Below are 22,373 nucleotides of genomic sequence, written 5' to 3'. Positions count from 1 at the left end.
TTCTCAAAACCATCAGGTGCGCGACGCAAGGTCTCGTATCGATAGCACCATCTCTGCATGTCTTGTTCTCTACACCCTCATCCTCCTCCGCCTCCGCCATTCTCGAGTCCCGAGACCTCTTGTACTCCCCAAAAGTATTCAGACGGAGCATTATCATTTTCTGGCTACTCATGTCAGACTTGGATCGGGCTGTGCAATTGGTTATTTTTAAGCTTAGCTAAAGCAATGGGCCAAAGCCATCGGCTCTGGGGCGGGCTGAGCTTGGTCTTGGCTTGGCTGGAGTATCCGTCATAGAACTGTCCGGCTTAATGAGATTCGAGAGCCTGCTGCAAAGCTGAACTTTTGGGCTTGAAGTTTGCACTTTTGCTACCCATATATTACGCAACGGTGGATGCAAACATCAGCACTTCCACAATCAGATCAGCAAAGGATACGAGAAGGATCGAGTCCTTCATCCTCCATTACTCAAGCCAAGATCAGTTTGACAACGCAGACCTCGCGAAAAAGGGCGGTGGCACAGCTGACCTTTACCTCTTTCAGCCCCAGAGCCTGGTTTCTCGGGTATGACAGTTACAACTTGCGGGATAAACTGGTCTTTGGGGGCTGACCCCTCCACCCACGATCGAGGCCTCAGCCCTGACAATTTGGGGATAGCTTCAAATTGCGCAGCAGCTAGCGCTGACCTTAACCTGGCGTGATGCAGGCGCAGCAGCTCCCAAGTTCGCGTGGAAGCACGGGGCACCCGAAAATAGTAGCCTTTTGCCAACTGACGTAGGGCATGACATGAACTCATGTCGGCCGTCAAGCTCCAGCTCAGCCTTACCAGAGACTAAGTTTGAGTGTCGGGGCGAGGTATCCGCTATGGCGCCAGCCACCACCATGTCTTAGTGGTGAGCCCACGATCTGGACGATGCTGCCAAAGTTTGAAGCAAGCGGCATACAATTGTATATATAAACAACGTTTGATTCCCTCCATTCGATTAAATTTTATCATTCTCATCATCATCATATCTTCTACAACAATCACAACAACCTTCGCTACAACACCGTCGCTTCCACTATTACTACAGCTTCAATCGCTTCTACTACAATTTTCTTAACATCCCTTCTTTACATATAAACTTTCATCTCTCAACATGCGCTACTCATACACTCTTCTCGCCTTTGCCGCTACGGCTCTGGCCCTCCCCACTGCAAAGCCCGCCGATGACGGCTCATGGGCCCCTGGTATGTTTGCCTCATTCCATCACCCAGTCTCATACTAACAGCATCAGGTAAATATGAGGGCGGTGATACTGGCAAGGATGACGGCAAGTGGGCTCCTGGTAAGTCTTTACAGTCTCTCCAACAACTCGCCATACTAAACATTACCAGGCAAGTATGAGGGCCCTGGCACCGGCTTTGACGATGGTCAATACCACCCTGGCAAGGACAGCAAGAAGGCCAAGCGCTACGATGACGGTAGCTGGCATGAGGGTAAATACGAGGGCAAGCCAGGAACCAAGTACGACGATGGCAAATGGTACCCTGGCAAATACCCTGGCGGCAAGGAGAAGCGCAACGATGACGGATCCTGGCACGAGGGCAAGTATGAGGGTGGCAAGACTGGCTACGATGACGGCAAATGGTACCCTGGAAAGTACCCTGGTGGAAAGGCCAAGCGCAACGATGATGGCAGCTGGCATCCCGGCAAATATGAGGGAAAGCCAGGAACCAAGTATGATGATGGAAAGTGGTATCCCGGAAAGTACCCTGGTGGCAAGGAGAAGCGTGAGGATGATGGAAGCTGGCACGAGGGCAAATACGAGGGCGGCGACACTGGCCGTGACGATGGCAAGTGGGAAGCTGGTAAGTCACACGTCTCTAAGCTATAAGACCTTCAAGACTAACAAGTTCAAGGGAAATATGAGGGCCCCGGCACTGGCTTCGATGATGGCCAGTACCACCCTGACCACAAGGCCAAGCGCAATGACGATGGCAGCTGGCACGAGGGAAAATATGAGGGCGGCAAGACTGGCTACGATGATGGAAAATGGTACCCTGGAAAGTACCCCGGCAAGGAGTAAAAGTGTTATTAAACATTTAGATGGTTTTTGGAGTTTTGGACTGGGTTACTGGGTTGAGCATTTACATACTTCTGGCATCAGACATTCCTTTTTCTTCTTCTGAAAGGCTTCAAATCGCCTGCATTACATATTATTCACATAGGACACTCCCTTTAATTATATACACAATTTGGACTTCATCAAACAGCCGATATCCGCTCGCTGCAAGCCATGATGGCCACGACCATTGGGTCCCGATCTAACAAGAGGGGCTAGCTTTCCAAGGATTGCGCATGAGCCTAAGTAGAAGTACCTTGACCTCACAGAGCAAGAAAACTTCCGAGGTCGGGCAAGGTGTCAGAATAAACTACTCTTAAATCTGCTAAATCTACTCTACAGTTATATGAATCCCTATGTTATTTAGCCGAGATGTCCTGAGTTTTCTTCCCTGCCCTAACTTGATACATTATGACATGTGCTTTTCATCAACACTCCCGGACTGATTTGTGAACTGGATATCCACTGGACTGTGCTTGTATACAGTTTTCTCGTTATTTCGTTAGTTTTTAAAAGGTGTTGTACAGTCCTTAGTAACCCTGTAGGACGGGTGTTATCGGTGGAGGATCTGCATGACAGGGATCTGGTAATCCGTCGTCTAACTCTGAGCCCCTCATTTACTTTTCTTACCAACGTCTTGACCAACAACAATGGCAGAACTTGTCATACTCGAACGGACACCATCACAGCAAGTCCACCAGCAAGATAACGATGACGAAATTAGTTACCATGAACACGACAGCGTTGTCGAGGGCCATGCTGCGGAGTCAAGTGAACGACCAGACGCAGAGTTCCCGACGGGGATCAGACTCTGGCTGACCATACTCTCCGTGGTCTCCATCCTCGTCCTCGCCAGTATAGACATGAACATAGTTGCCACAGTAGTCCCAGCTATAACTGATCACTTTCACACGGTATCTCACGTCGGCTGGTACTCCTCCGCCTTCAGACTCTGCGTCTGCGCTTTCCAATTCGTCTTTGGGAGAGCATACAAGCTCTTCTCCGTCAAACGCATCTTTCTCCTTTCCAATATTATCTCCATAGCTGGGTCTGTACTCTCGGGCGCTGCTGTTTCGTCGACAATGCTTGTTGTCGGGAGAGCGGTGGCTGGGTTGGGATCTGCGGGGCTCTTCGCTGGTTCGTTCATCATCATCATTCAATGCACCCCTCTCCGTCGACGACCTGTATTTCTGGGAGTCTTTGGTGCTGCTGAAGGTCTCGCTACCATCGCCGCGCCGTTGATTGGCGGTGCTCTTCAGACACTTAGCTGGCGATGGTGTTTCTACATCAGCGTGCCTACGGGTGCTGTCACACTTCTTCTTACCATGTTTTGCCTGTCGGATGATCATAAGCCTAGTGGAGTTGCTGCAATGACGTTTAAGCAGAAGGTTGCTCAGCTTGACCTCGTTAGTAACATGTTACTTCTCCCAGCGCTCACAAGCCTCTTTCTTGCTCTTTCATGGGCTGGCACTATGTACCCCTGGAGTAGCGGCCAGGTTATTGGACCTCTCCTCACATTTGCTGTTCTTCTTGGTGTATTTTTTTGGAATCAGGTCCGTCGAGGCGACACTGCTGCACTTCCGCCTCGCATTATGAAGCAACGTTGTGTGATTGCGGGTTTCATCTTCATATTCTGTGTCAACAGCACAGGCGTTGTACTAGAATACTATCTACCAACCTACTACCAGCTCGTTCGTGGCTACACGCCTGTCAAGAGCGGCTACATGATGTTACCTATCATCATCGCAGCGACAATCGGTTCACTCATCCATGGAGCGGGGACCAGTGCATTTGGTTATTACACGCCCTTCATGCTCTTCGCATCCTTCATCATGCCAGTTGCGGCAGGGCTTATCACCACGTTTAAGATTGATACCAGTTTCGAGAAACTCATTGCTTATACGGCACTTTCAGGCTTGTCTTACGGCATTGGGTTCATTGGACCTCAAACAGCTGTGCAGACAGTTCTCCGGGCTGAAGACGTCCCTCTTGGTTTGTCCATCATGCTGTTCGCTCAATCTTTTGGCCCGGCTGTGTCTGTTCCCATTGCACAGGTGCTCTTCACTAACCGGCTCTCTGACAACCTTGATGGAGTCATACCGGGTCTGAATGGAACGCACATCAGCAACAGCGGTCTTGGCGAAATGGTTAGCAATGTGTCAGAATCTGCGACAAAAGATGTACTAGTTGCAATTGACAAAAGCCTTGGGCAGACATGGTATCTTGTAGCTGGGCTGGCTTCAGTCGCGATAGTTGGAAGCCTGATGACGGAATGGAGATCAGTCAAGGAGAAACGCGAATGAAATGATATCCACGTCTACTGGCTACTCCTCGGCATTATAGTCTTGAGTACAGGCAGGACTGGCCGGTTCGTATTGACCCTCCCATGAACAACTGTTATTTGAGAGAACTGTCGTTATGAAAGGTCGGAGCGAGCGGGAACAGGTTAGGATGGTAAGCTGGACAATTTCAGCAAATGATTTGCTGCCTTTTGACCAGACCCTGGCAGAATAATAGGGAAATAAACAATGTATTAACATTGTCTTCGCTACCGCCTACAGGCTCCAAAAGGATGTGTCGGCCATCTTAATTCGCGTGTGAAGCGATGATGCCGGCCACCTTTTCAGTCTGACTCAACTGTACCATATGTCCAGCATCAACCTTCATAACCTCACTGCCTGCCAGACCCGCGAACCTTTCCTGCAGCTCAACAGGTAGTATCCTATCCCCCTCGCAGATGATGTAGACACTTGGTACCTCTCTCCAACCGCAGTACTGAACCTTGGTCGCCCAACCTCTGTCAGCTTGATGTTGAAGACCTGGAAGCCACTCGCTGGCCTCTTCGTCTGAGAAGTCACCGTAAAGCAAGTTCCTGGGGTCTTTACAAGACTGCGTACCGTTTGACTCCTGGAGACCGGTTAGAAACAGGGGCATGAGAAGGAAATGGAAGGTCTCACATGGTAGTCAAAGAACTCCATTGGCCCTTGTTCATAGCCCTCAGGTGCCAGCCCAGCTGTGATGAAGATGATCTTCTTCACACCTCCAGCCTTCCCAGAATCCTGCCTGGCTTGAGAAGTCAGGCCTTTGAGGGCACCGCTCCCAATAAAGCCACCTGCTGAGTGCATGACTGCAACGACGCCTTCATCACCTGCTTCCTCAACGACAGGAGCAAGGTCCTTGGCGATGTTCGCGATATCATCATCCATGTTTGGGCTGTCTGGAGGAGTCTTGCCAGTGCTGGAAATAGTCGTGATCACTGTTTTGAAGCCTCGTCCATTGAGGCTGTCGGCGAGAGGTTGGAAGACCGCGGGGCCTTCATAAAACCCAGGAACGATGAAAATTGTAGGAGCCATTGTACGATGTCAATCTGATTTCTGTTAGGAATTATTCTCTCTCATGATATTCCTGATCGTATGCTCTTATAAGGCTCTGGGCCTTGCTATTCTGACGTAAGCGCCAATTCGATAGTCTGCGGCCGAATGACATGCGTGGCGTTGATGCATTTTCAGATTCATGCACCGGAGTCACAAAATCACGTCAATACAGGGACATCAGAGCTGCGGGAGTTTAATCAGGTTCTTGAATAAATCTTCATGTTCAGTTGGTCGTAATTTGATCTCCTCGTCCAGCAGAACTGAGAGTGCTCATGAACAACTGATTCCCTTGATCTCCAGAGCCGTCACTTCCGATTGGCCCCCAACCACACGACATAATCGGTTCTCGGCACCGTCAAATACGTACTCAAGAATGGCAGCGGTCAGCTGAACTACAAGAGATACCATTCGTCTGCCATCAATTGTCCCCAAGGCAGCTTGCACCTTGGCTTTCGAGTCCTCAGGAACATCCCTCAAACTAACAAGCAATGGCGCATCCAAGAACGACTGATGCGTTATGCCGTCAAGCTGAAGCATCATGCCTGGTCCACGCTGGTTGTTCCAAGTTTCGTTCCATGACGGGCCCTGTTCGCGAGAATAAGGCCTTCCAATGAGAAAGAGGGGTTTGTCCAGACCGGTTTTGACGACAGGGCCAAGCATGTCGCCGTCAAGATTTATTACGCCCTTGATTCGTTCGTCGCTGAATAATGTCGACACGGCAGTGGCTCCCCCAATTGAGTGACCAAAGACAAAGATGCTACCTGCTTCGGATAAGCCAAACTGCTTTCTTGCTGTGACATTGTCTTTGAATTGATCGATAATGAATGAAATGTCTTGTGATCGAACCTGTATGTCAATCGAGGTTAGCAATTGCTTCTTAAGCAAGCTTTCAGTCACTCACCTTCGCTGATGTTTCCAGAACGGTCTGGTTCGCTTCACCAACGACGCCAGTGATGGCAGTACCATCTGGATACTCGATGATCGAAGCGTCGTAAGCATGATCAACTGTGATCACGACGTAGCCGTGACTGGCTACCGACCTTGCCATGGCACTGTACATGAGTCTTGATACACCACGACCCGGGGAGAATATGACGACTGGATGTCTGGTTTTATTCTTCTGAGCCTCTTTCTCTATTCGGCTCATATCAGGGAGTCGACAAAACTTCAGCTGCAAGTCCTCGAAAACTCCAGATGGCAGACCCATGGCTTCAGCCTGTCGTCCAAAAGCGTCTCGAGTTTTGGGTGGCATATATGGAACGTTGACCTCTCCATGCGGGCAAGAGTTGTCCTGGGTATCGATGGGTGTAAAAGCCGAGATCAGAACACGTCGCTTCTGGAGGCTGTCGATTGGAGCGTATGGATCCCATCTAGACTCATCAGTGAGAGTTTTGATGTTCAAGCCAACGTGATAAGGCCCCGAAGATACTAATGGGATCAACAGTCCGGTGGATAAGGCACCCAAGCCAACGATCACATTGACGAGGTGCGTGTTAAGTCGCATATTAGATTCTTAACTTGAATGGTGCAGAGAAACGCGATGCTAAAACTGTAAGGTTGATGAAATTAACTGTGTCTTATAAGAGAGGGACGTAATATAAGGCAGCACGGAAGCCATGGAAAGCAAGCCCATGTGAGCCCTTTCGTGCAGCCTCGTATGATTGTCATCCTTCAGATCTTATACGAAGAGAATGGAGACATTGAAGAAGCCCCTGCAAGTTGAACCATCAACAAGGGCAGAATAAAGGTCGGTTGGTGGATCTCGCTTCTAGGATTACGTGAGACCAAAGTCGCATTGACAGATCGATCAGGTTCGCTTGCAACACGAATGCGAAGGAGTGTTCCTACAAAGTTTCTATATACTCTTCAGTCCATTAGTAAGCCTGTTCACAGGTGCTGTTATATTCGTGGTGTTGCTTTTGTTGTTTGCACAAAAATAAACATCCAAACAGCGATGCGTCTTTGTGGCTAGGCTTGAGCGTGTTCGGTGTCATAAAACATTTCACTGGTTGAAGTGACAGCCACAGCGGAAAGCTGCATAATTTCTAGCAGTTTCAGTGGGCGATGCCACTGACCCCCCGCTGTCGTCAACTATCGAGTTTCGGCTTCAGTAGCCCTCTCTCTTGGCAAGGTGAGGGATGTCTCGTCTCATGCTTGACATGATCATAAATATGACATCCACGTTGAGAAGTAGAGTAAGCAAAAGATATCTATATTGCGATTACTCAAAATTTTGCTGCATATCATCAATGTTTTGGTCGTAAATACCAAGCTTGTTCAATTCGCTGTTCGCCTTGGTCATGGACTTTCTTTTCTTTTTTTCGTGTAACCAGCAACCAACGTGACAACGCACTTATGTCTCAGCCTCCTGCCGATACCGTCCATAACCCCTCAATTTCTCTCTGACCTGACCCAAAGCCTTGATTTCTTATCTTGGGGTCTCATCGCCTCGTGTCCCGCAGTGAAGCGACATGGCATTCATCAATACGTCTCGCTCTGAAGACAGAGGACCAGACACAGAAGATCCTGTCTTCAAGAGCCTTGTAACGCCAGCTCAACGCTCCGCTGCGGTCAAAATCTGGCGTCTTAGTGATTCCTTTCCTTGGGAGATCATACCGTGCTCCTCCGAGACAAGATGGACACAAGGCCTTCTCGATTGTTTCCTCGAGACGATGACTCTGAGCTTTTCTGGACAAAGACTGGATGATCTTGAAAAAAAAAAGGTGCGCTCTGCGCTTCTGAGAGTTGCCCGGCGAAGAGGAGTTGGCGAGCCTATCGCCATCACAGAAACCGACATCAGAGGTGTTTTGTCTCTGTTGAAGAAAACAGACTCACAGCCCGGATCGGACTCAGAAACACCACTCGCCACGAGAACAATATCCGGTGGCAAGTTGGCGCCTAAACCTGCTGCTAAACGAATCAGGACCGAGAATAAGAGCCCGCTCGCGCGAGTAACGCGCTCTTCAAAGCGACAGAGAGGACATTCGTCAAAAACAATCCCTGGCACAAGCCCCAAGACTCCGGTACCCAAGCGCAAAAGTGCAAATACTGTGGTGATCAGCTCAGATGACGAAAGCGACCGAGATGAAGCCCAAGATCAGTGCCTCGATAAGAAAAAAGAGCCAGACGACAATCAGAGTCAGCCCGTGCTGAGCCACTCGGACGAGCCTTCTCCAGACCCAGATTCCCAGCTTCTAGAAACCGTTGCGGAACACGAGAGGCGCAAAGCTTTATCAGCACCGTCACCGGATGCAGAAGAGGTTAATCCTAGCACTGATTCTGCATCACCTACTCAGAGTGGTTCAGGACGTCCTCTAGCAACTCCATCTCGCAGGATCCGCATTGCATCTCTCGGCATGACAGATAAACAAATAGGCGATAAGATCCGCAAGAGCTTGTCCATCGTCGCGCATAAGCAACACCTACGAATCGAACAAAGACTGGCCGAGCTCGACGCCGAAGCCAAGTGTGCGAGACAAGCCTCGCTCGAAGCTGACAGCGCGAATCACGAAATGTTGAAGAGCCGCGAACGAAAGCAAGACGCCATTTCCGCCACGATGAAGGCATCCGAAAAAGCACACGCCGATTATGAAAAGAGCGTCGAAGCGTTGCAATTCGTGCAGAGCCTCGGGGTCAGCAACATGGGCCGCGCTATAAAAAGTCTAGAGAAGGCTGTAGAAGACGCCGACAAAGACCAAACAGTTACCCGTGCTGCCTACGACAGAGTCTGCCGTGAGCTTCCTAGCTTTGAGGAGAAAGTAGAGGCTGTGAAGAAAAAGCTTGAGGAAGCGGATGCCAAGTTTCGTCAGATTTGTCAAGCAAGGGATGATTTCACTATGGCTTCGGAGGAGAGAAACATTACCTGTACGGTTCGTGTGGAGAGTGATGCTAGAGACGACGGGGAACATTTGTTTGACGATTTTGTTCTTGAGCTTGGTGCGACTGTTCGACAAAAGGCGCGGAAGTGAGAGACATTGCCGTCGTTATTGGTGGGTTGACAGTGGACCCTTGCTTGGCTGCTTGTAGGTTTTAAAACTTGGGATCTTTGTCTTTTCGAGAAGAAGTGAAAAAAAGGATGGACGATATATATCTTTAGCCACGCAGAAATGTAACCAAGTTAAGATGAGACGGACTTTGTAGAGGACATAGGGAAGCTAAACATGCATTTTCGTTGCTATGTGAGGCTTTGAATCCCTAACCCCAGTATCGTGCTTCGTCTGGGCCGTTGATGAGCTTGTTATTTTGTCGATAGTAGGTGCTGATCTCTGGGGATCACGGTTGCTATTCTTAGTCATGAGACCAACCCAAAAAGGTACGCGTGTTACTTCGTCTCACGGTCTTACAACACCGTGTCAACTCTTATCAGTACAACCCCTCACCCACCAAACAACTCCAAATCACAAGCAAAATGATCAAACTGGTCGCATTCGACCTCGATGGCACTCTCGCAGAGAGCAAGCAGGCAATTCTCGACTCAATGGGCGAGGCTCTCGCCGATCTCTTGAGCGTCGCCCACGTCGCAGTTATATCGGGTGGCGATTGGCCTCAGTTCCAGAAACAAGTCGCCAGCCGTCTTCCCGCACGAGCTGACCTTTCCAAACTCTGGCTCATGCCTACCACCGGCACAAAGCTTTACACTCACAAGGGCGATGAGTGGAAGGTGGAATATGCAGAGCTGTTTAGTGAGGAGCAGAGGAAGAACATCATCGAAGCATTCAACGCTGCTCTCGACGCAACGGGGTTTCAGCCAGAGCAGACTTGGGGTGAGCGCATTGAAGATCGAGGCAGTCAGATCACATTTTCGGCGCTTGGTCAACAAGCCCCTCCCTCCGCGAAGGAAGTTTGGGATCCTGACTTTGAGAAGCGCAAGATCATTCAAGCGGATCTATACAAGCGACTCCCAGACTTGTCAATCAACATGGGCGGAGCTACTTCTATCGACATCACGCAGAAAGGTGTTGATAAGGGCTACGGGCTGAAGAAGCTCTCGGCGGCGAGTGGGATTCCGCTGGAGCAGATCATGTTCATTGGAGATGCCATCTTTCCGGGTGGGAATGATTACCCTGCTAAGGAACTGGGGCTGCACACGGTGCGGGTGAAGAATCCGGATGGGACTCTGGCTGCTATTGCGGGTATCGTTGCGTGTTTGAGCGAGACTGGTCCTTTGCATTAACATGAGACGCCTATCACTGGCAACTCACAACTGTGAGGGGAGTTGACTACTTCCTACTATTGAAGGATATGAGCAGAAAACATTGTTCATGTTGGGAGGGAAGCAGAGAAAATGACAACAAACAACGGACTCTCCAAATCATGAGGATTCAATGTCATCACAGTTGATATAAAGCAATTGGCCGTCGTACCCAAAATTCAACTCGTTATTAAATGCATATGTTCACGTGAGCGACATTACATGCACCTTTATCAATGTGTCCTAATAGGACTCGTACATGCTGATGCGTAACAGAGCTCACAAGGGTCATAACCGTGGTCTCTCATACTTGTTCAACACGGCCCTACGAGGTTCACGAATCAATCAAGTTTGGCAAACTTAAAAACGGCATACGCAACTTTGACGTTCAAAACGGTTCAATTTCGTATTATTAACGTAAATACATCTTCGCTAACCTATGACCAAGTTGCCAGATGTCTTTCCTTCCAACCTGATGCTATGTACCGCGGATCTGTAACTCCGACAAGTCAGCATGATAATCAATAAATATGGTAATCAGAGCATCAGTATATCGAACGTCTCAGCTTGTGTAACGGAAACAGCTTGAATCATATGTGATCATAGCCATGGAAGTATTTGTTTCAATCTCATCATTCACGGTGGGGGAACTTAGGAAATAATAAGGAAGCTCACCTTTCGAAACCAATCATGGATAGGTTTTTTAAGCTAGTAAGTTCTCTGACTTGCTACCTTGTACTTCTTTTGCCTAAAGACTTCAATTCATCAAGAGTGGATGGCTTCAATCGCGAACCTCTCACAACCCCAAGGGCCACTGGCCTCGAATATACGGACAAACGCGGCAATGAAGGAAGAAGAAAGAGAAAACAAGAATCATTTGCGGCATTTTCTCCTTTTCAACGTAGGATTCGTGCCCAATATTTTTCAAGGGGGCCTGGCTCGGAAGAGCGTTGATCCATGCGCAGCCAAGATGATACTGAAGTCATGCGTCTACTGAAGGATGAGTATCGCGTTTTGGCCGCGTTTACCACGTACAACCTTGAAATTTAAGAAATGCACATATAACTGCCAAACAACTATCATATAATCAAGATCCTGAAACGCGCTGGCTCAAATGCTGACTTCGTCAATGTCATACACCATCTGCTGCGTCTCTGATCCCCATCGATCCATGCCAAACGCCCAAGCACCTTGCATAAACAGCCAGAGTCCCGTCTCCTTTAGCCATAAGCCCCATGGCCCTGTCTTTCTTCTCATCTTGGCATTGCTTGAGGATCTGTTTGCAATCTCCTCAACTCTTGGCCTCCGGATCTCATTGAACAGCTTGAAAGCATCCACAAGAGACAGTTGCTTCTCTAGAAGTCGTACAAGGAGAAACGCATCTTCGAATGCCATCGATACACCTTGGCCAGCGTGAGGTGGCATAGCATGTGCGGCATCACCAAGAAGGAGAGTTCTTCCATTGTACCATCTTCCTCCAGTGGGTAGCTTGTAGATCGGGTAGAACTTCACAGCTGTCGTAGTGCCAATAAGCTCTCGTAAGTTATCCCCCCATTCTCCACCCGCATCTTCGAGAGTTTTGTGAAGTTGAGTCTTAAACCCCTCCACTTCCTCCCGTCGATGAAGCTCCCATCCATTGCGGGCGTCCCCAGAGTCCGGCAGCGGTACTTCTTTTGACAAAAACCACTGAATCTCATCGTCAGAGGCAGTGCACGTCATGACTCCAAACATACCCTCTTGAGTCATCGTGATATTCATGCCTCTCATTTCTTTTTGGGTTGCCTCTGAAACACAAGAAGCTGGGACCATGGCGCCAAGGCCTGACATCCCTGTGTATACAGGTGCCTGATCTGCATCGACATGCAGGCGTCGTACAGCAGAGTGAATCCCGTCGCATCCAAGTAGAAGGTCTGCCGTATCGCTGGTCCCGTCAGAGAAGCTCGCGGTGACTGAATCAGCCGATTCTGTGATGGAGATGAGCGACTTGTTGTAGTGCAAAGCGATACCAGCTTCAGCAACCGCTTTCAACAGGGTGTCCAGTAGATCAGTTCGTTTGATTCTCATGTACCCATAACCAGTCTGTTCTTTTGCTGCAGCAACCATGTCTTTTCGTCCCAGAACTCCTCCATTTATAGAATGGATGGTCATGTTGGAGTGGCTGCTTCCGCGCTCCTTGAGCTCTGAGTAAACTCCCAAACGATCAAGGAGGCGCAGACCATTTGGCATGATGCCTATGGCGCTCCCCAATGTGGAAGGTGCTGATCGAAGCTCATAGATCGTGCAGTTCACGCTCGCTTGCTGCTGCAAGCGTAGAGCGGTTGCGAGGCCCGCGGGGCCTCCGCCGATGATGATAGCCTGCGGAGATGTTAGCCTTGTTGCCAGCCTGTAGTTTGGGAAACTTGCCTTTGTTTGCTTCATTCTTCAATACAATATTGATTGATGAGATGTAAAGTGTTTTTGTCTTGTTCGTTGCAAATTGGAGTTGCCGTTTATAAATACTTCATGTGTCGGAGATCAGGTGCGGAAGTCCGCGGTCGAGGATTTCCCTTTTGGGCCATCCGTGAAAGACTGTGTCCGGACCGGACTAATCGGACATTAACTTCAACCCCGGTTGAGACAGCTGCATCCAGCTCAGGAAACTGTAACAGACAATCAGTTATAATGACACAAACTTCGAAGTTCAGACATATGTTGGGCGGCAACGTCAAATAATGGCATGAGACAGCAGAGTTTTAATCTTGACATCTCCACGCAAACTCGAAGAGGGTGTCTCCGTCAAAAACGGCTTTGGATGGTACTAAAGTATCATCCAATACATCTCTTGCCTCATTACAGGCAATACCAAGTCGACAGGCATGTCGTCTGGCCAACGAGTTGCCTCCCACGATACATGCATCATAGTAGCTTCATGCTGCAATCCGTCTAACACCATGCTTCGAACTTCTTAACTGAAGTTGCTAGGATCAAAGTCGAGGTCTTGCAGAAGAGAAGTCCACTGAAACTCTTCAAGGTCAGGGACAGCAGCCAAAAAGTCTGACCAGAGCTGGTGCGAATGTTCGTCCCCGAAACCGTCTTCCTGCATGCCCACTGTAATATCATTCATGTCTGTGAAAGCACTTTCAGGAACCGAATCCAAGTTCGCGCTCGATGTCGCAGCTGGCGAAGCTGATTTCATCGCATTCGTGCGCTGTTTCTGCAAAGTCCCCATGACCTGTTCCATATTCTTCTCGATACCTCTGATCAAACTCTCCGCGTTCTTCCTCGATTTGTTCAGCGTCTCGTACGCGCCCTTAACCTTTTCCTTTATGGCTTCTGCTTCGGGGGCATCAGGGTTGTGAGACAGGTCGACTGCCAACGCTACAGCGGCTGAGGTGACGTGCAAGAAGATTACCAAATACCTCTCAGGTCTAAAGTGAAACTTGGCAACCGGGTCGTCCATCATGCGTCTGAGTTCAAGAATCTTGTATGCTGATGTGAGGATCGTGGTTCGAGAGTAAGAATATCGAAGATCTGAGTAGGCTGCGAGGTGATAAGGGCGATGAAGTCGACAAATGCGTGCATGGATGCCGAGGTGAAGACTTATTCGCTGCCAGTAGATGAACGGTCTCAATTCGCAGATCTCTTTGGACTTCTGCATACTCTCCGGGTCGAGCTTGCAAAAATCAGGAAGACCCTTGATAAAATTCTGCAGTTTTCTATCAAGCTGAAGAATGACTTCGTAGTCTTCTTCGGGGGTGTCGTCGGCCAGGGGTGTGATCGTATCGATAATCTCGCGAGATATTTCTGCCGTTCTGAGTCGCAAAAAGAAGAATGTCATGTCTGTTGGAACGGAGAGAGGTAAATCGGGTATGTCGCCTGAAATCGTGAGCGCAACGTCGTCGATGTTACGCGGTTGTTTGACTCTCAGCAGTCTCGGGATGAATGTATAGATACCCTCCTGGGAGCTCCCAGAGAACGAAGTCAACCTGATGAAGGGTCAGCTAGATCAGCCACTGATCATAGAAAGGATGCGTTACCAGTCAGAAGCAACCATGTTCCACCATACACGTCTCTGAACCTCCAAGTCAATATTGTTGGCCGGGCTTACGTCTCGCTCTTTCTGTGCTGCCGGGCTGTCTAAGCGATGGATCATCATTTCGCGGCACATATTGTAGCACCGGCTTCTAAGATCCAATGCCTTGGCCGGAACGACATCATCGGAGTTAATAGCCACATGTGCAAGGGTAGATATCGCTGAGACAGCTGTGACCGAGGGTGGTAGTGGTGTGCAAGGCTCTTCAATAATCGACAGAGCAGAGTGAAAATAACAGTCGAAGGCCGACACGGCGTTCTCTTTTGTTGCTTCAAGCTTATGAAGAAGTTCATCTGTCCAGGCCAAGGCCGCACCAGCAAAGATACTGAAAAGCATGAGCAACTCGTCAATCTTTGGAACTTCTTTGTCAGATTCCACTGAGCTATAAACAAGTGATCTAATCGATGGTACATGCAGGACACCGAATGTAGGCTGGATGGTGTCAACGAAGTGTTCGCATAGCAGATGTGCTTGATGGGCAGGCGGAAGATTCGACGTCAAATGGTTTAAGCGCGCATTGATAGAAGCATTTTTGTCGCTTGAGGGAGTCTCATTGTGGCAGTTGAACGGCTTGCGGTCTGTATGGATTGATCAGCTTCGGACGGACCGACATAGCAGGATTCAGGGCTTGAGGCTCCTACGGGAGGAAGTTGGTTCTGGTTGGGTAAGCTGTGATACTTGAGCTCCATTTGGGAAGACAGCTTTTTCTAGTTTAGTTAGCCTGTCAAGCATTTCCTTGTTTCTGGTGCCATTAGCACGGCGAGTGAGTGTACATTGGGAACAGGTTGACTAACAGGTCCAACTGTCTAAGAGGAGAGAAGGCCAAAGTGCTTCCGTTCGGGTCGACTGAAGCCTCGCCGGGGTTCCGCTCCGGTAATGTATCAGTCTCCAAAGGGTTAGTTGCTCGACTGCCATTCTCGTAAACGCATGTGAGGCGCCGCTGGGTACAATTCGAACAAGGTTGATTGCGGTCACAGCGCCGCTTCTTCTCACGGCAAGGGCGGCACGAAACTGGCAGCCGAGAAGCCCGGTAAGTCGACCTAATAGGCGCCCCGGAGTAATTGCGCTTCATTGTGCGAAACATGCGCGCATCGGCATCAGATATCGATCAATTGACACGGTCAGATTGATGACGCGGAGATGCTAGGTCGAAGCCGCGGGTCCGCGGAGGAGAATTGACAAATGCGGTTAGTGGCACAGACTGCACGTGATGCTGGCATCCACCAGCTACCCTGAGGCTATCACCATGAGCAAATAAATAAACGCGAAGACAAGTACAGGAGCGTATAATAGAAGATGGATTATGATATTATTGTTTATTCGCTCTCATGATAAAGACATTAACTCGATTTTGAAAAGCTCCCACAATTAAACCCGAATGATGATCTCAGTTCTCCCTGCATCAAATGTTAGATTCATCGAGGTGAGTTTCAAGGCCCGCAAGACTTACAATATGGCCAATTCAATATCACCTTGGATCTTCGCTTTCAGTTGTAACTCAACATCGAGATCCATATCCAATCTCACGCGAGGTGCGCTGCTTTTCTTTCCCGTCTCTTGACTCGCTGGTTGAATAGGCTGTTGGTTTTGAGGCTGATTGAGGGCTTCTTGAGACCCAGTGTTGGATCGACCAACCTGGTTATTCTGTGAACCTTGGGTCATTTGATGTGTATTGTTTTCGGAATTGTCGCTCTGATCGCCGACATTTGATCGGGCGTTTTGGATTGTCTCTTCTGTTGCCATTGTGGATATCTTGAAAAGATGATTTGTTGAGATTTCAGGCGGTGTTTTAGTTGTAATTTGGCAAGTGTATTTGATATCCAAACTATCAAAATTAGCAAGAATTAGGAGTTGCTCTGCTCTGTCTTGAATAGTTGATATGCTATCCGGGTGGCGATGGGAAAAGTGGCACTATGATGTCAATGCCCCCGTCTGCAAGCAAGGACAGGTTTCATCCAACACGTGACCATGATGTCGATGAGTATCGCTCTGTCCAGCGATTGGTGACAAAACTGTTGCTAGATTTCTATGGAAGACGCAGTTGCATCGTAGAACGGCTAGGAACAGAAGGCTGAGGAAGCGTCCCATCGAGATCTGGGTCTGCTGCACGGTACCCCTGTCCCCAACTCGCGCAAGTCAGATATCTGTACTCCAAGCAATGCTAGTCATCTTGCTAGACGAACAACAGTTTTCATTGCAAATTGCTACCACCAAAGTCTGCTGTGCAATGACTAAGGCCGGTCAAAACCACCAACTCCAGGACCTCCCTTCGCAAGAGGATGAAACTCAAAAGACCCAACAAAGATGCCCGAATCCAAGTACTTCTTTGCCCATTCCCTCACATGCTCTGAACCAACATGCGCCGCATACGCGTCTCGATCAGTAAACCTTGAGCATCCGGGTCAGTTACAGTTATGTCTCTCAAATGTAAAGGGCTTACTTCTCCATGCAGACGAATTCGTCCTTGCCCTCGGTCTTGTAGAACCTATAGATCTTGGCACCTGGTTCCTTCAAGGTGGCTTCGGCAACTTCGGTCAGACAGGCATGGGCCTGATTATGTGAGAAAACAGACTGGGCATAACACTGTGATGCGGGTCATACCTCGCCAATTCTGTCGGGATTCACCGCGATGGTGGAAACAGAAAAGTACTCTCCAGATTCCTCAGAAGTCATGTTGAGTCGAATTGATGAAAATATGTTGTGGGAGTCTTGTTTTTCAATCTCAGAAATGCCTCGAGTCGCGGATAACAATAAATGGGGGTGTAAGCACTACCAGGGTCCGAACTCCGTGGAGGCAGGTGAGAAGTACTCGTCAGCTATCGCTGACGGGAGTTCCACCGCTCTTTGTTTGGCTGGTAAGACTACCGCATTCACCAAACTCTCACTCGTACGACTTGGCTCCCGGATATGCATCTCGAGTGAGTCCAGACAGAAGACAAGCCAAATAGCATAAATATACAATATCGCTCTTCCTTGACTAATATCAGGTATCTTCTAAACTGCATACAAGATTATACAGACGAGCCAGTCTATGTTCGCCATAAGCAGTGGCCATTATCCAGGTCGTCAACGCTCCTTCATTAGTTCATATGCTCAATCAAAAATCATACAATGGCGTGACTAAGTGTATTTCTCTTCTTCCGTCGCCTCAGTCAACGTTAAATTAAGATCTCGTTGATCTCCCTTCCAGACGTTTGGCTCACTCGTCATCTCGACTTCTTTCCCACGCGTAGGCTCATTTTGTGAACTCAGTCTCTGAAATTCGCCCGCCAAGGCTTCCATGCCGATGTCGTCCATGCTCTCGCTCGTTGAATCGAGGTTGATTGGGTAAAGACTGCTATATGTGCCCTCTTGGTTGAGCTGCCGTGTTGTAGCTCTGATGTCCTCAATCATGCTGTTGTTTGTCCATCCTTCACGTTTGAAGGTTCCGTTTTGCCAACCTATCGTCATCAAGCCTTCTGTAATACCTCGGAGCCCCTTGCACCAAGATGCTATCGATAGGCATCCACGCGCCGCCAAGATGAAGTAAAACTGAGCGTCGGATGTACTGGGGTTTCGAAATACTTCGTTGATGAGGGTGAGAAATCCGGGAGTGATGAACATGGTGAGATTGGTTGACTCAAATCGTTTCCGGTATAGATATACAAGTCGTTTGAGTTGATGGACGGATGCTTCGTGCGTCGCAGTGGCAAGCTCGCTTTCCCCAGCTTCTTCATGGCTTCGACGTCGGAGAAATGGGCGCCATATGTCTATTATTGCTGTCTGGTACCAAATGCTGCGAGGATCAGTTGAAAGTCTCCTACTTGATTTATGCCACTCACTGTAGTACTAGAACATGATGGGGACAGTTTTCACTCCTCTGTACGTCCTCTGGGAGGTTACTAGCCCAGTCAAGCAGCAGCTGATACATCTGGTGCGCATGTGACATAGGCAGACGGCTGAAGTGGTTATAACCTTCTCGAAATGTCTGGCGTATGATGACCCAGAACTTGGATATCCACGTAAACGTGCTGCCCATATACTCATTTAGAGGCGGCCCAGACACATCCCCTGGTATAGGTAAAGATGGCGGATGTCTTATTCGGTGCTTCGCTCGAAAATTGATACAGTGTAGACTACATCAAATCAGTATGAGTATCTTGACAGTCATGGCAATACCAACCTGTGCCAGCCAAAGGTTCCCCAAGCAGCAAATGATGCTGCTGTCCGTAATTCGTCGTCATCGTTGAAGTTGGGCACCGATGTTTCCTCATCGCCGAACAGACCAAGTCGACGACCTATTTGTACACTGGCGTCGAGATAGAAAAGACCAACTTTGTCCTGCCCATGCTGGTTGCAAGTAATGACAAGAAGCATTGCTGAAGATAACGTGGTGATGGCAGTATGGTCTGTTAAATCCTCCCATCGCCTCTTGGCTTCTCTTAGAAACGCAAGAGAGAGCGTTTGAGCTCGTGGCTCAAACTGAGAGTATGAAGCCTGGCCATGTCAGCAAGCATTCTGAGAATGACAGTGGAAGAAACTTACACAAGCCCAGGCAAGAAGTGAGCTGACGAGGAGTTGTGAGCAGAAGCGGCCTCCGCCTGCCACAAAGTCGCGAATAAATAGATCGGCGTCGAATAATGCTAGTAGAGGGTGTTCGTTGACTAGATAGAAAGATATGGCTTTTGCGGCGAGGTTTTCGGGTACAGGTACGGAAGTCCACTGCCATATTTGAAGAGACTCTAGCCGAGGGTCAACGCCAGTATCTCCAGTGGTATCGCTTGGCGTTGAAAACGATTCAGAAGTCGTCGGTGTTTCTGAACTCTGGCCGAATTCTATTGGTGTAAATGGTGTCAAAGGTGCTGCCGCTTGTTGATTTGAAGATGCCAGGGCTCGTTTGTTAACTGCCAGTAGACCAAGATCTACATCCTTGATATCAAGAGTTTCTAGAGTCGGAAAGACGCTAGAATAACGCATGTTGAGGTCCAGCTCTATTGTAGAGCTAGCCGAAGTTCCCACGAGACTGGTGTCTAAGGGGTTGATTGGTGAAGGTGGTTTCATGACGCCCGAGTCGAGAACCTGCAAGAACTCCGATACAGAACCGCTGCTACGCAATCTCTCCAGCACATATAAAGCTTGTTCATCGGGGGCAGTCCTCAAGAGCTCCAGGGCCTGAAAGAGATCTTTAGAGCCCTTTCTCAGCTCTACCATCTTCTCATGAGAGACCTCGGCACGATATATACATTGCTGTCTTCGGCTCGCGCAGGCCGAACATGTTGGTTTACGACCATCACACTAGAGATAATAAAGTCTGTTACTCATACATGGCACCAATACGATATGACACGACAGGACAAACCTTTGATTTCCGGACGCGGCAGTTGTTGCACGCGACTGATGTCAAGGCTGCCCTGGGTATGTCGGAGACATCGAGGGGCGCGTATTGCGGCTCATGATCTGTGTTTTGAGACTTTCTGGGGAGCAACTGTCGATTAGACTTTTGGTGTTCTTGTGCTCGTGTGGGTTTATTTGAGCTGCTCATGAGAATTTCGATGTCAAAAACGAGTGTAGATTCGAAGGGTTTAGTTGTTCTTGAGAATTTGCCTCCGAGGGGCAAAAGAGGAATGAGATTTTGCTGGGGTCACCTGCCAGTCCCAAAGGAGGAATGATAAGCACTACGCTATAGTGAGTGAGGTACCGTAAAAGATGATTGTGTTGGTTCAAGTAGGCTATTCAGCAGTTGAAACGTGGTAGAGGCAGTGTATGTGTGTCGCATGTCGGCTCCTTTCTGTGCTGGGCTGTTGTGTCGCTGAGAAGAGACTGTCGTGACTGTCTGCATTCCGTGTTCAAAGACCAGGCCAGGCCAGGGTGGACCCCCGCCTCGCATTTGCTCCGGGATCATTTGATTGGTGGATTCGAGTCCGTTTGGACTATAGTCATACGATAGGCTGTTGGTGCATAAGTCTGGATTGGTCATTGTTCCTGGCCATTAGTATATCCCTGCTTTCGCCAGTCGTTGATATCAATCTGACGTCACTTTGGCCTTTGTTCAAAACTCATAATTTTCCACCATCACCACAGATCTTGGTCGAAGGTGTTGTTGTCGAGCTGAGATCGCATCAGATCGGAGGCGGGACACGAATACTAACCGAACAGAGAAAGTAGCCACTTCAGGTCAGTTCAGGTCACTCCACAAGCCGCTTCCTGGCTTCCCCGATTGGACACAGTACGATCAACTGATCATATTGAGTTTTATAACATATCGCATTTTATGGGAAATTGTGGAATTCCATGGCTATATCAATAAATTCAATTCAAAACTTACCGAAATTCTATTTCTAAGACTTACCTTTTAGCTGTCTGACAGCTGCAATACCAACTTGGCCTGAATACATACATCAAGAATAAGACTCCAATCCAGCCTCAAAGCTGAGAGCTAGAATCCAATAATGGAAGGATTCCGTTCTCCCGCATGAAGACCTTGTTGATATGCCGGTTCTTCTCCTCCTCGGTCTTGGGTCTCTTGCTTCTCTTCTTCTTCTTTTCCCTTGAGCCCTCAGAAGCACTGTCCAACGGAATATACGCCCAGGTATCCTGCGATAGGAGACCTTGGGCCTCAGAGTCTTCAGTGAAGTACTCACGGTGTGAACCCCCTAGATGGTTCAAGCCACCATGCTTAGAAGAAGAGGACTTTGAGATTACTCCCTGTGGAATCTCACAGCCAAGCTTAAGGAGCTGTTCCTTAATTAGTTTCATGATCTCCCGAGCTTCGTTGTGTCGCTCCAACAGAATAGCAATTTGTCTCTCTTTAGACGGATCTCCGATACGAGGCATCTTGGCTTGAGGCTTGGTGGGCTCAACAAATTCCATCTCTTCCGTTGCGCTGCTGACCTCTTCAGCCCAATCTTCAATGCTGTCTGCAAGCCTGTGACCTCTGTAGTAGTATTCGACAACGTCTTGGGACATGACGGACATGGTGATTATTTTGTTTTTGCTGTACAGTTGCAGAATGTTTGAGAGAAATGGCTGTTTATGAAGCTCGGGATATGTTGGAGCAAGTTGTGGATTGATGAGGGAATATGCAACTTATGCCAGGTTTATATACTTCATGCGCGCAGTGGAGCCCCCAAGGGACTGGAACAATGAATTCCCATTCGAATTGCTTGCATGTCATTGAATAAAGCGACAACCTTTGGTTGTTCTCTGATTTGGCTGGCTTTGTCTCTCGAACAGTACATTTTCAAGGTTCATGGTTCAGCTTGGTGGCTGAAAGCCCAACTCGTCCCGAAAAACATAAACTTAAGCATAAGTTTGAGAGAACAAGACCCAAACGACACCATTTCCTTCATCAAAGCAGCAGAAGAAATCGGTCACATTGAAAGGTGCATCCTGTTCAATGGAGCCTTTGTCAATCAGGCATCTGGTCTGTGTTACGAGCAAATTTCAGCATCAGCACTAGCTTGGGTGAGATGGCCGAGTTGGTTATGGCGCCAGGTTAAGGTTAACCTTAACACCAATTTCCTGGTGGAGCAATCCTCCTGGGTTCGAGTCCCAGTCTCATCAAAGAATTCTCTTTTTGTAGTTATCCCTGGATAGATATTGCATACTTTTTTGTAATCAAGCTCCTATAGTTTTAATTGACGGCCAGGCGTGTC

At 48.6% G+C, this 22,373-nt stretch overlaps 12 protein-coding genes and 1 non-coding gene across 15 annotated transcripts; 6 read left to right on the top strand and 7 right to left on the bottom strand.

Annotated features, from left to right (window-relative positions):
- Nucleotides 1–897: 897 nt before the first annotated feature.
- FOIG_15739 (uncharacterized protein) lies at nt 898–2,066 on the top strand (the record flags this gene model as incomplete). The annotated part of the gene is made up of 4 exons (XM_031217127.1): nt 898–1,227; nt 1,275–1,325; nt 1,375–1,848; nt 1,900–2,066. Exons 1-4 carry the CDS (start codon nt 1,137–1,139, stop codon nt 2,064–2,066), a joined length of 783 nt encoding a protein of 260 aa, XP_031053148.1. The 5' UTR covers nt 898–1,136.
- A 678-nt stretch (nt 2,067–2,744) lies between these two features.
- Nucleotides 2,745–4,684, top strand: FOIG_15738 (uncharacterized protein). Of its 2 annotated transcripts, XM_031217126.1 has the most exons (2): nt 2,745–3,239; nt 3,534–4,684. In XM_031217126.1, the coding sequence occupies exons 1-2, from the start codon at nt 2,753–2,755 to the stop codon at nt 4,403–4,405; spliced, it is 1,359 nt and encodes a 452-aa protein (XP_031053147.1). In that variant the 5' UTR covers nt 2,745–2,752; the 3' UTR covers nt 4,406–4,684. The 2 variants fall into 2 exon arrangements, with proteins under 2 accessions (XP_031053147.1, XP_031053146.1); XM_031217125.1 differs by having other exon boundaries at nt 2,745–4,684.
- A 4-nt stretch (nt 4,685–4,688) lies between these two features.
- FOIG_15737 (uncharacterized protein) lies at nt 4,689–5,479 on the bottom strand (the record flags this gene model as incomplete). The annotated part of the gene is made up of 2 exons (XM_031217124.1): nt 5,060–5,479; nt 4,689–5,009 (listed from the first exon to the last, which is right to left on the bottom strand). The coding sequence occupies exons 1-2, from the start codon at nt 5,453–5,455 to the stop codon at nt 4,689–4,691; spliced, it is 717 nt and encodes a 238-aa protein (XP_031053145.1). The 5' UTR covers nt 5,456–5,479.
- Nucleotides 5,480–5,536: 57 nt separating this feature from the next.
- FOIG_15736 (uncharacterized protein) lies at nt 5,537–7,101 on the bottom strand. The gene is made up of 2 exons (XM_031217123.1): nt 6,378–7,101; nt 5,537–6,322 (listed from the first exon to the last, which is right to left on the bottom strand). Exons 1-2 carry the CDS (start codon nt 6,978–6,980, stop codon nt 5,747–5,749), a joined length of 1,179 nt encoding a protein of 392 aa, XP_031053144.1. The 5' UTR covers nt 6,981–7,101; the 3' UTR covers nt 5,537–5,746.
- Nucleotides 7,102–7,894: 793 nt separating this feature from the next.
- FOIG_15735 (uncharacterized protein) lies at nt 7,895–9,700 on the top strand. The gene has a single exon (XM_031217122.1). The coding sequence runs from the start codon at nt 7,948–7,950 to the stop codon at nt 9,442–9,444; it is 1,497 nt and encodes a 498-aa protein (XP_031053143.1). The 5' UTR covers nt 7,895–7,947; the 3' UTR covers nt 9,445–9,700.
- A 113-nt stretch (nt 9,701–9,813) lies between these two features.
- On the top strand, nt 9,814–10,945 carry FOIG_15734 (eukaryotic phosphomannomutase). Its single transcript, XM_031217121.1, has one exon. The coding sequence runs from the start codon at nt 9,885–9,887 to the stop codon at nt 10,647–10,649; it is 765 nt and encodes a 254-aa protein (XP_031053142.1). The 5' UTR covers nt 9,814–9,884; the 3' UTR covers nt 10,650–10,945.
- Nucleotides 10,946–11,675: 730 nt separating this feature from the next.
- On the bottom strand, nt 11,676–13,085 carry FOIG_15733 (uncharacterized protein; the record flags this gene model as incomplete). The annotated part of the gene is made up of 1 exon (XM_031217120.1): nt 11,676–13,085. The coding sequence occupies one exon, from the start codon at nt 13,083–13,085 to the stop codon at nt 11,778–11,780; it is 1,308 nt and encodes a 435-aa protein (XP_031053141.1). The 3' UTR covers nt 11,676–11,777.
- A 279-nt stretch (nt 13,086–13,364) lies between these two features.
- FOIG_15732 (uncharacterized protein) lies at nt 13,365–15,879 on the bottom strand. The gene is made up of 4 exons (XM_031217119.1): nt 15,534–15,879; nt 15,381–15,481; nt 14,684–15,317; nt 13,365–14,632 (listed from the first exon to the last, which is right to left on the bottom strand). The coding sequence occupies exons 1-4, from the start codon at nt 15,821–15,823 to the stop codon at nt 13,612–13,614; spliced, it is 2,046 nt and encodes a 681-aa protein (XP_031053140.1). The 5' UTR covers nt 15,824–15,879; the 3' UTR covers nt 13,365–13,611.
- Nucleotides 15,880–16,034: 155 nt separating this feature from the next.
- Nucleotides 16,035–16,616, bottom strand: FOIG_15731 (uncharacterized protein). Its single transcript, XM_031217118.1, has 2 exons — nt 16,190–16,616; nt 16,035–16,136 (listed from the first exon to the last, which is right to left on the bottom strand). The coding sequence occupies exons 1-2, from the start codon at nt 16,480–16,482 to the stop codon at nt 16,127–16,129; spliced, it is 303 nt and encodes a 100-aa protein (XP_031053139.1). The 5' UTR covers nt 16,483–16,616; the 3' UTR covers nt 16,035–16,126.
- A 49-nt stretch (nt 16,617–16,665) lies between these two features.
- On the bottom strand, nt 16,666–17,556 carry FOIG_15730 (uncharacterized protein). The gene is made up of 3 exons (XM_031217117.1): nt 17,341–17,556; nt 17,180–17,289; nt 16,666–17,127 (listed from the first exon to the last, which is right to left on the bottom strand). Exons 1-3 carry the CDS (start codon nt 17,410–17,412, stop codon nt 16,971–16,973), a joined length of 339 nt encoding a protein of 112 aa, XP_031053138.1. The 5' UTR covers nt 17,413–17,556; the 3' UTR covers nt 16,666–16,970.
- Nucleotides 17,557–17,615: 59 nt separating this feature from the next.
- FOIG_15729 (uncharacterized protein) lies at nt 17,616–20,569 on the bottom strand. Of its 2 annotated transcripts, XM_031217115.1 has the most exons (5): nt 20,078–20,569; nt 19,264–20,013; nt 18,902–19,215; nt 18,561–18,854; nt 17,616–18,514 (listed from the first exon to the last, which is right to left on the bottom strand). In XM_031217115.1, exons 1-5 carry the CDS (start codon nt 20,258–20,260, stop codon nt 17,860–17,862), a joined length of 2,196 nt encoding a protein of 731 aa, XP_031053136.1. In that variant the 5' UTR covers nt 20,261–20,569; the 3' UTR covers nt 17,616–17,859. The 2 variants fall into 2 exon arrangements, with proteins under 2 accessions (XP_031053136.1, XP_031053137.1); XM_031217116.1 differs by having other exon boundaries at nt 19,264–20,569.
- Nucleotides 20,570–20,772: 203 nt separating this feature from the next.
- Nucleotides 20,773–21,954, top strand: FOIG_15728 (uncharacterized protein). Its single transcript, XM_031217114.1, has 2 exons — nt 20,773–21,568; nt 21,618–21,954. The coding sequence occupies exon 1, from the start codon at nt 21,191–21,193 to the stop codon at nt 21,560–21,562; it is 372 nt and encodes a 123-aa protein (XP_031053135.1). The 5' UTR covers nt 20,773–21,190; the 3' UTR covers nt 21,563–21,568; nt 21,618–21,954.
- Nucleotides 21,955–22,181: 227 nt separating this feature from the next.
- Nucleotides 22,182–22,281, top strand: FOIG_15727. The gene has a single exon. It is a non-coding gene; the product is annotated as a tRNA-Leu (tRNA).
- Nucleotides 22,282–22,373: the final 92 nt, after the last annotated feature.

This window comes from Fusarium odoratissimum (assembly GCF_000260195.1).
Source record: "Fusarium odoratissimum NRRL 54006 unplaced genomic scaffold supercont1.58, whole genome shotgun sequence".
NCBI lineage: Eukaryota > Fungi > Ascomycota > Sordariomycetes > Hypocreales > Nectriaceae > Fusarium > Fusarium odoratissimum.
This window is presented reverse-complemented; position numbering and strand designations above follow the sequence as displayed.

Excerpts from the sequence above, each read along its gene's own strand:
- FOIG_15732 (XM_031217119.1), bottom strand. The coding sequence starts at position 15,823 with ATGTTTCGCACAATGAAGCGCAATTACTCCGGGGCGCCTATTAGGTCG. Across the intron at positions 15,482-15,533 it reads CCTCTTAGACAGTTGGACCT|AAACAAGGAAATGCTTGACA; the intron begins GTTAGTCAACCT and ends TAATGGCACCAG. Across the intron at positions 14,633-14,683 it reads AACATGGTTGCTTCTGACTG|GTTGACTTCGTTCTCTGGGA; the intron begins GTAACGCATCCT and ends ACCCTTCATCAG.
- FOIG_15735 (XM_031217122.1), top strand. The coding sequence starts at position 7,948 with ATGGCATTCATCAATACGTCTCGCTCTGAAGACAGAGGACCAGACACA.
- FOIG_15730 (XM_031217117.1), bottom strand. The coding sequence starts at position 17,412 with ATGACTTCTGAGGAATCTGGAGAGTACTTTTCTGTTTCCACCATCGCG. Across the intron at positions 17,290-17,340 it reads ATCCCGACAGAATTGGCGAG|GCCCATGCCTGTCTGACCGA; the intron begins GTATGACCCGCA and ends TCACATAATCAG. Across the intron at positions 17,128-17,179 it reads GAATTCGTCTGCATGGAGAA|GTTTACTGATCGAGACGCGT; the intron begins GTAAGCCCTTTA and ends CGGATGCTCAAG.
- FOIG_15738 (XM_031217125.1), top strand. The coding sequence starts at position 2,753 with ATGGCAGAACTTGTCATACTCGAACGGACACCATCACAGCAAGTCCAC.
- FOIG_15734 (XM_031217121.1), top strand. The coding sequence starts at position 9,885 with ATGATCAAACTGGTCGCATTCGACCTCGATGGCACTCTCGCAGAGAGC.
- FOIG_15728 (XM_031217114.1), top strand. The coding sequence starts at position 21,191 with ATGAAGACCTTGTTGATATGCCGGTTCTTCTCCTCCTCGGTCTTGGGT.
- FOIG_15731 (XM_031217118.1), bottom strand. The coding sequence starts at position 16,482 with ATGGCAACAGAAGAGACAATCCAAAACGCCCGATCAAATGTCGGCGAT.
- FOIG_15736 (XM_031217123.1), bottom strand. The coding sequence starts at position 6,980 with ATGCGACTTAACACGCACCTCGTCAATGTGATCGTTGGCTTGGGTGCC. Across the intron at positions 6,323-6,377 it reads TTCTGGAAACATCAGCGAAG|GTTCGATCACAAGACATTTC; the intron begins GTGAGTGACTGA and ends ATTGACATACAG.
- FOIG_15729 (XM_031217115.1), bottom strand. The coding sequence starts at position 20,260 with ATGAGCAGCTCAAATAAACCCACACGAGCACAAGAACACCAAAAGTCT. Across the intron at positions 20,014-20,077 it reads GCCGCGTCCGGAAATCAAAG|TGTGATGGTCGTAAACCAAC; the intron begins GTTTGTCCTGTC and ends TATTATCTCTAG. Across the intron at positions 19,216-19,263 it reads CACTTCTTGCCTGGGCTTGT|GCTTCATACTCTCAGTTTGA; the intron begins GTAAGTTTCTTC and ends TGACATGGCCAG.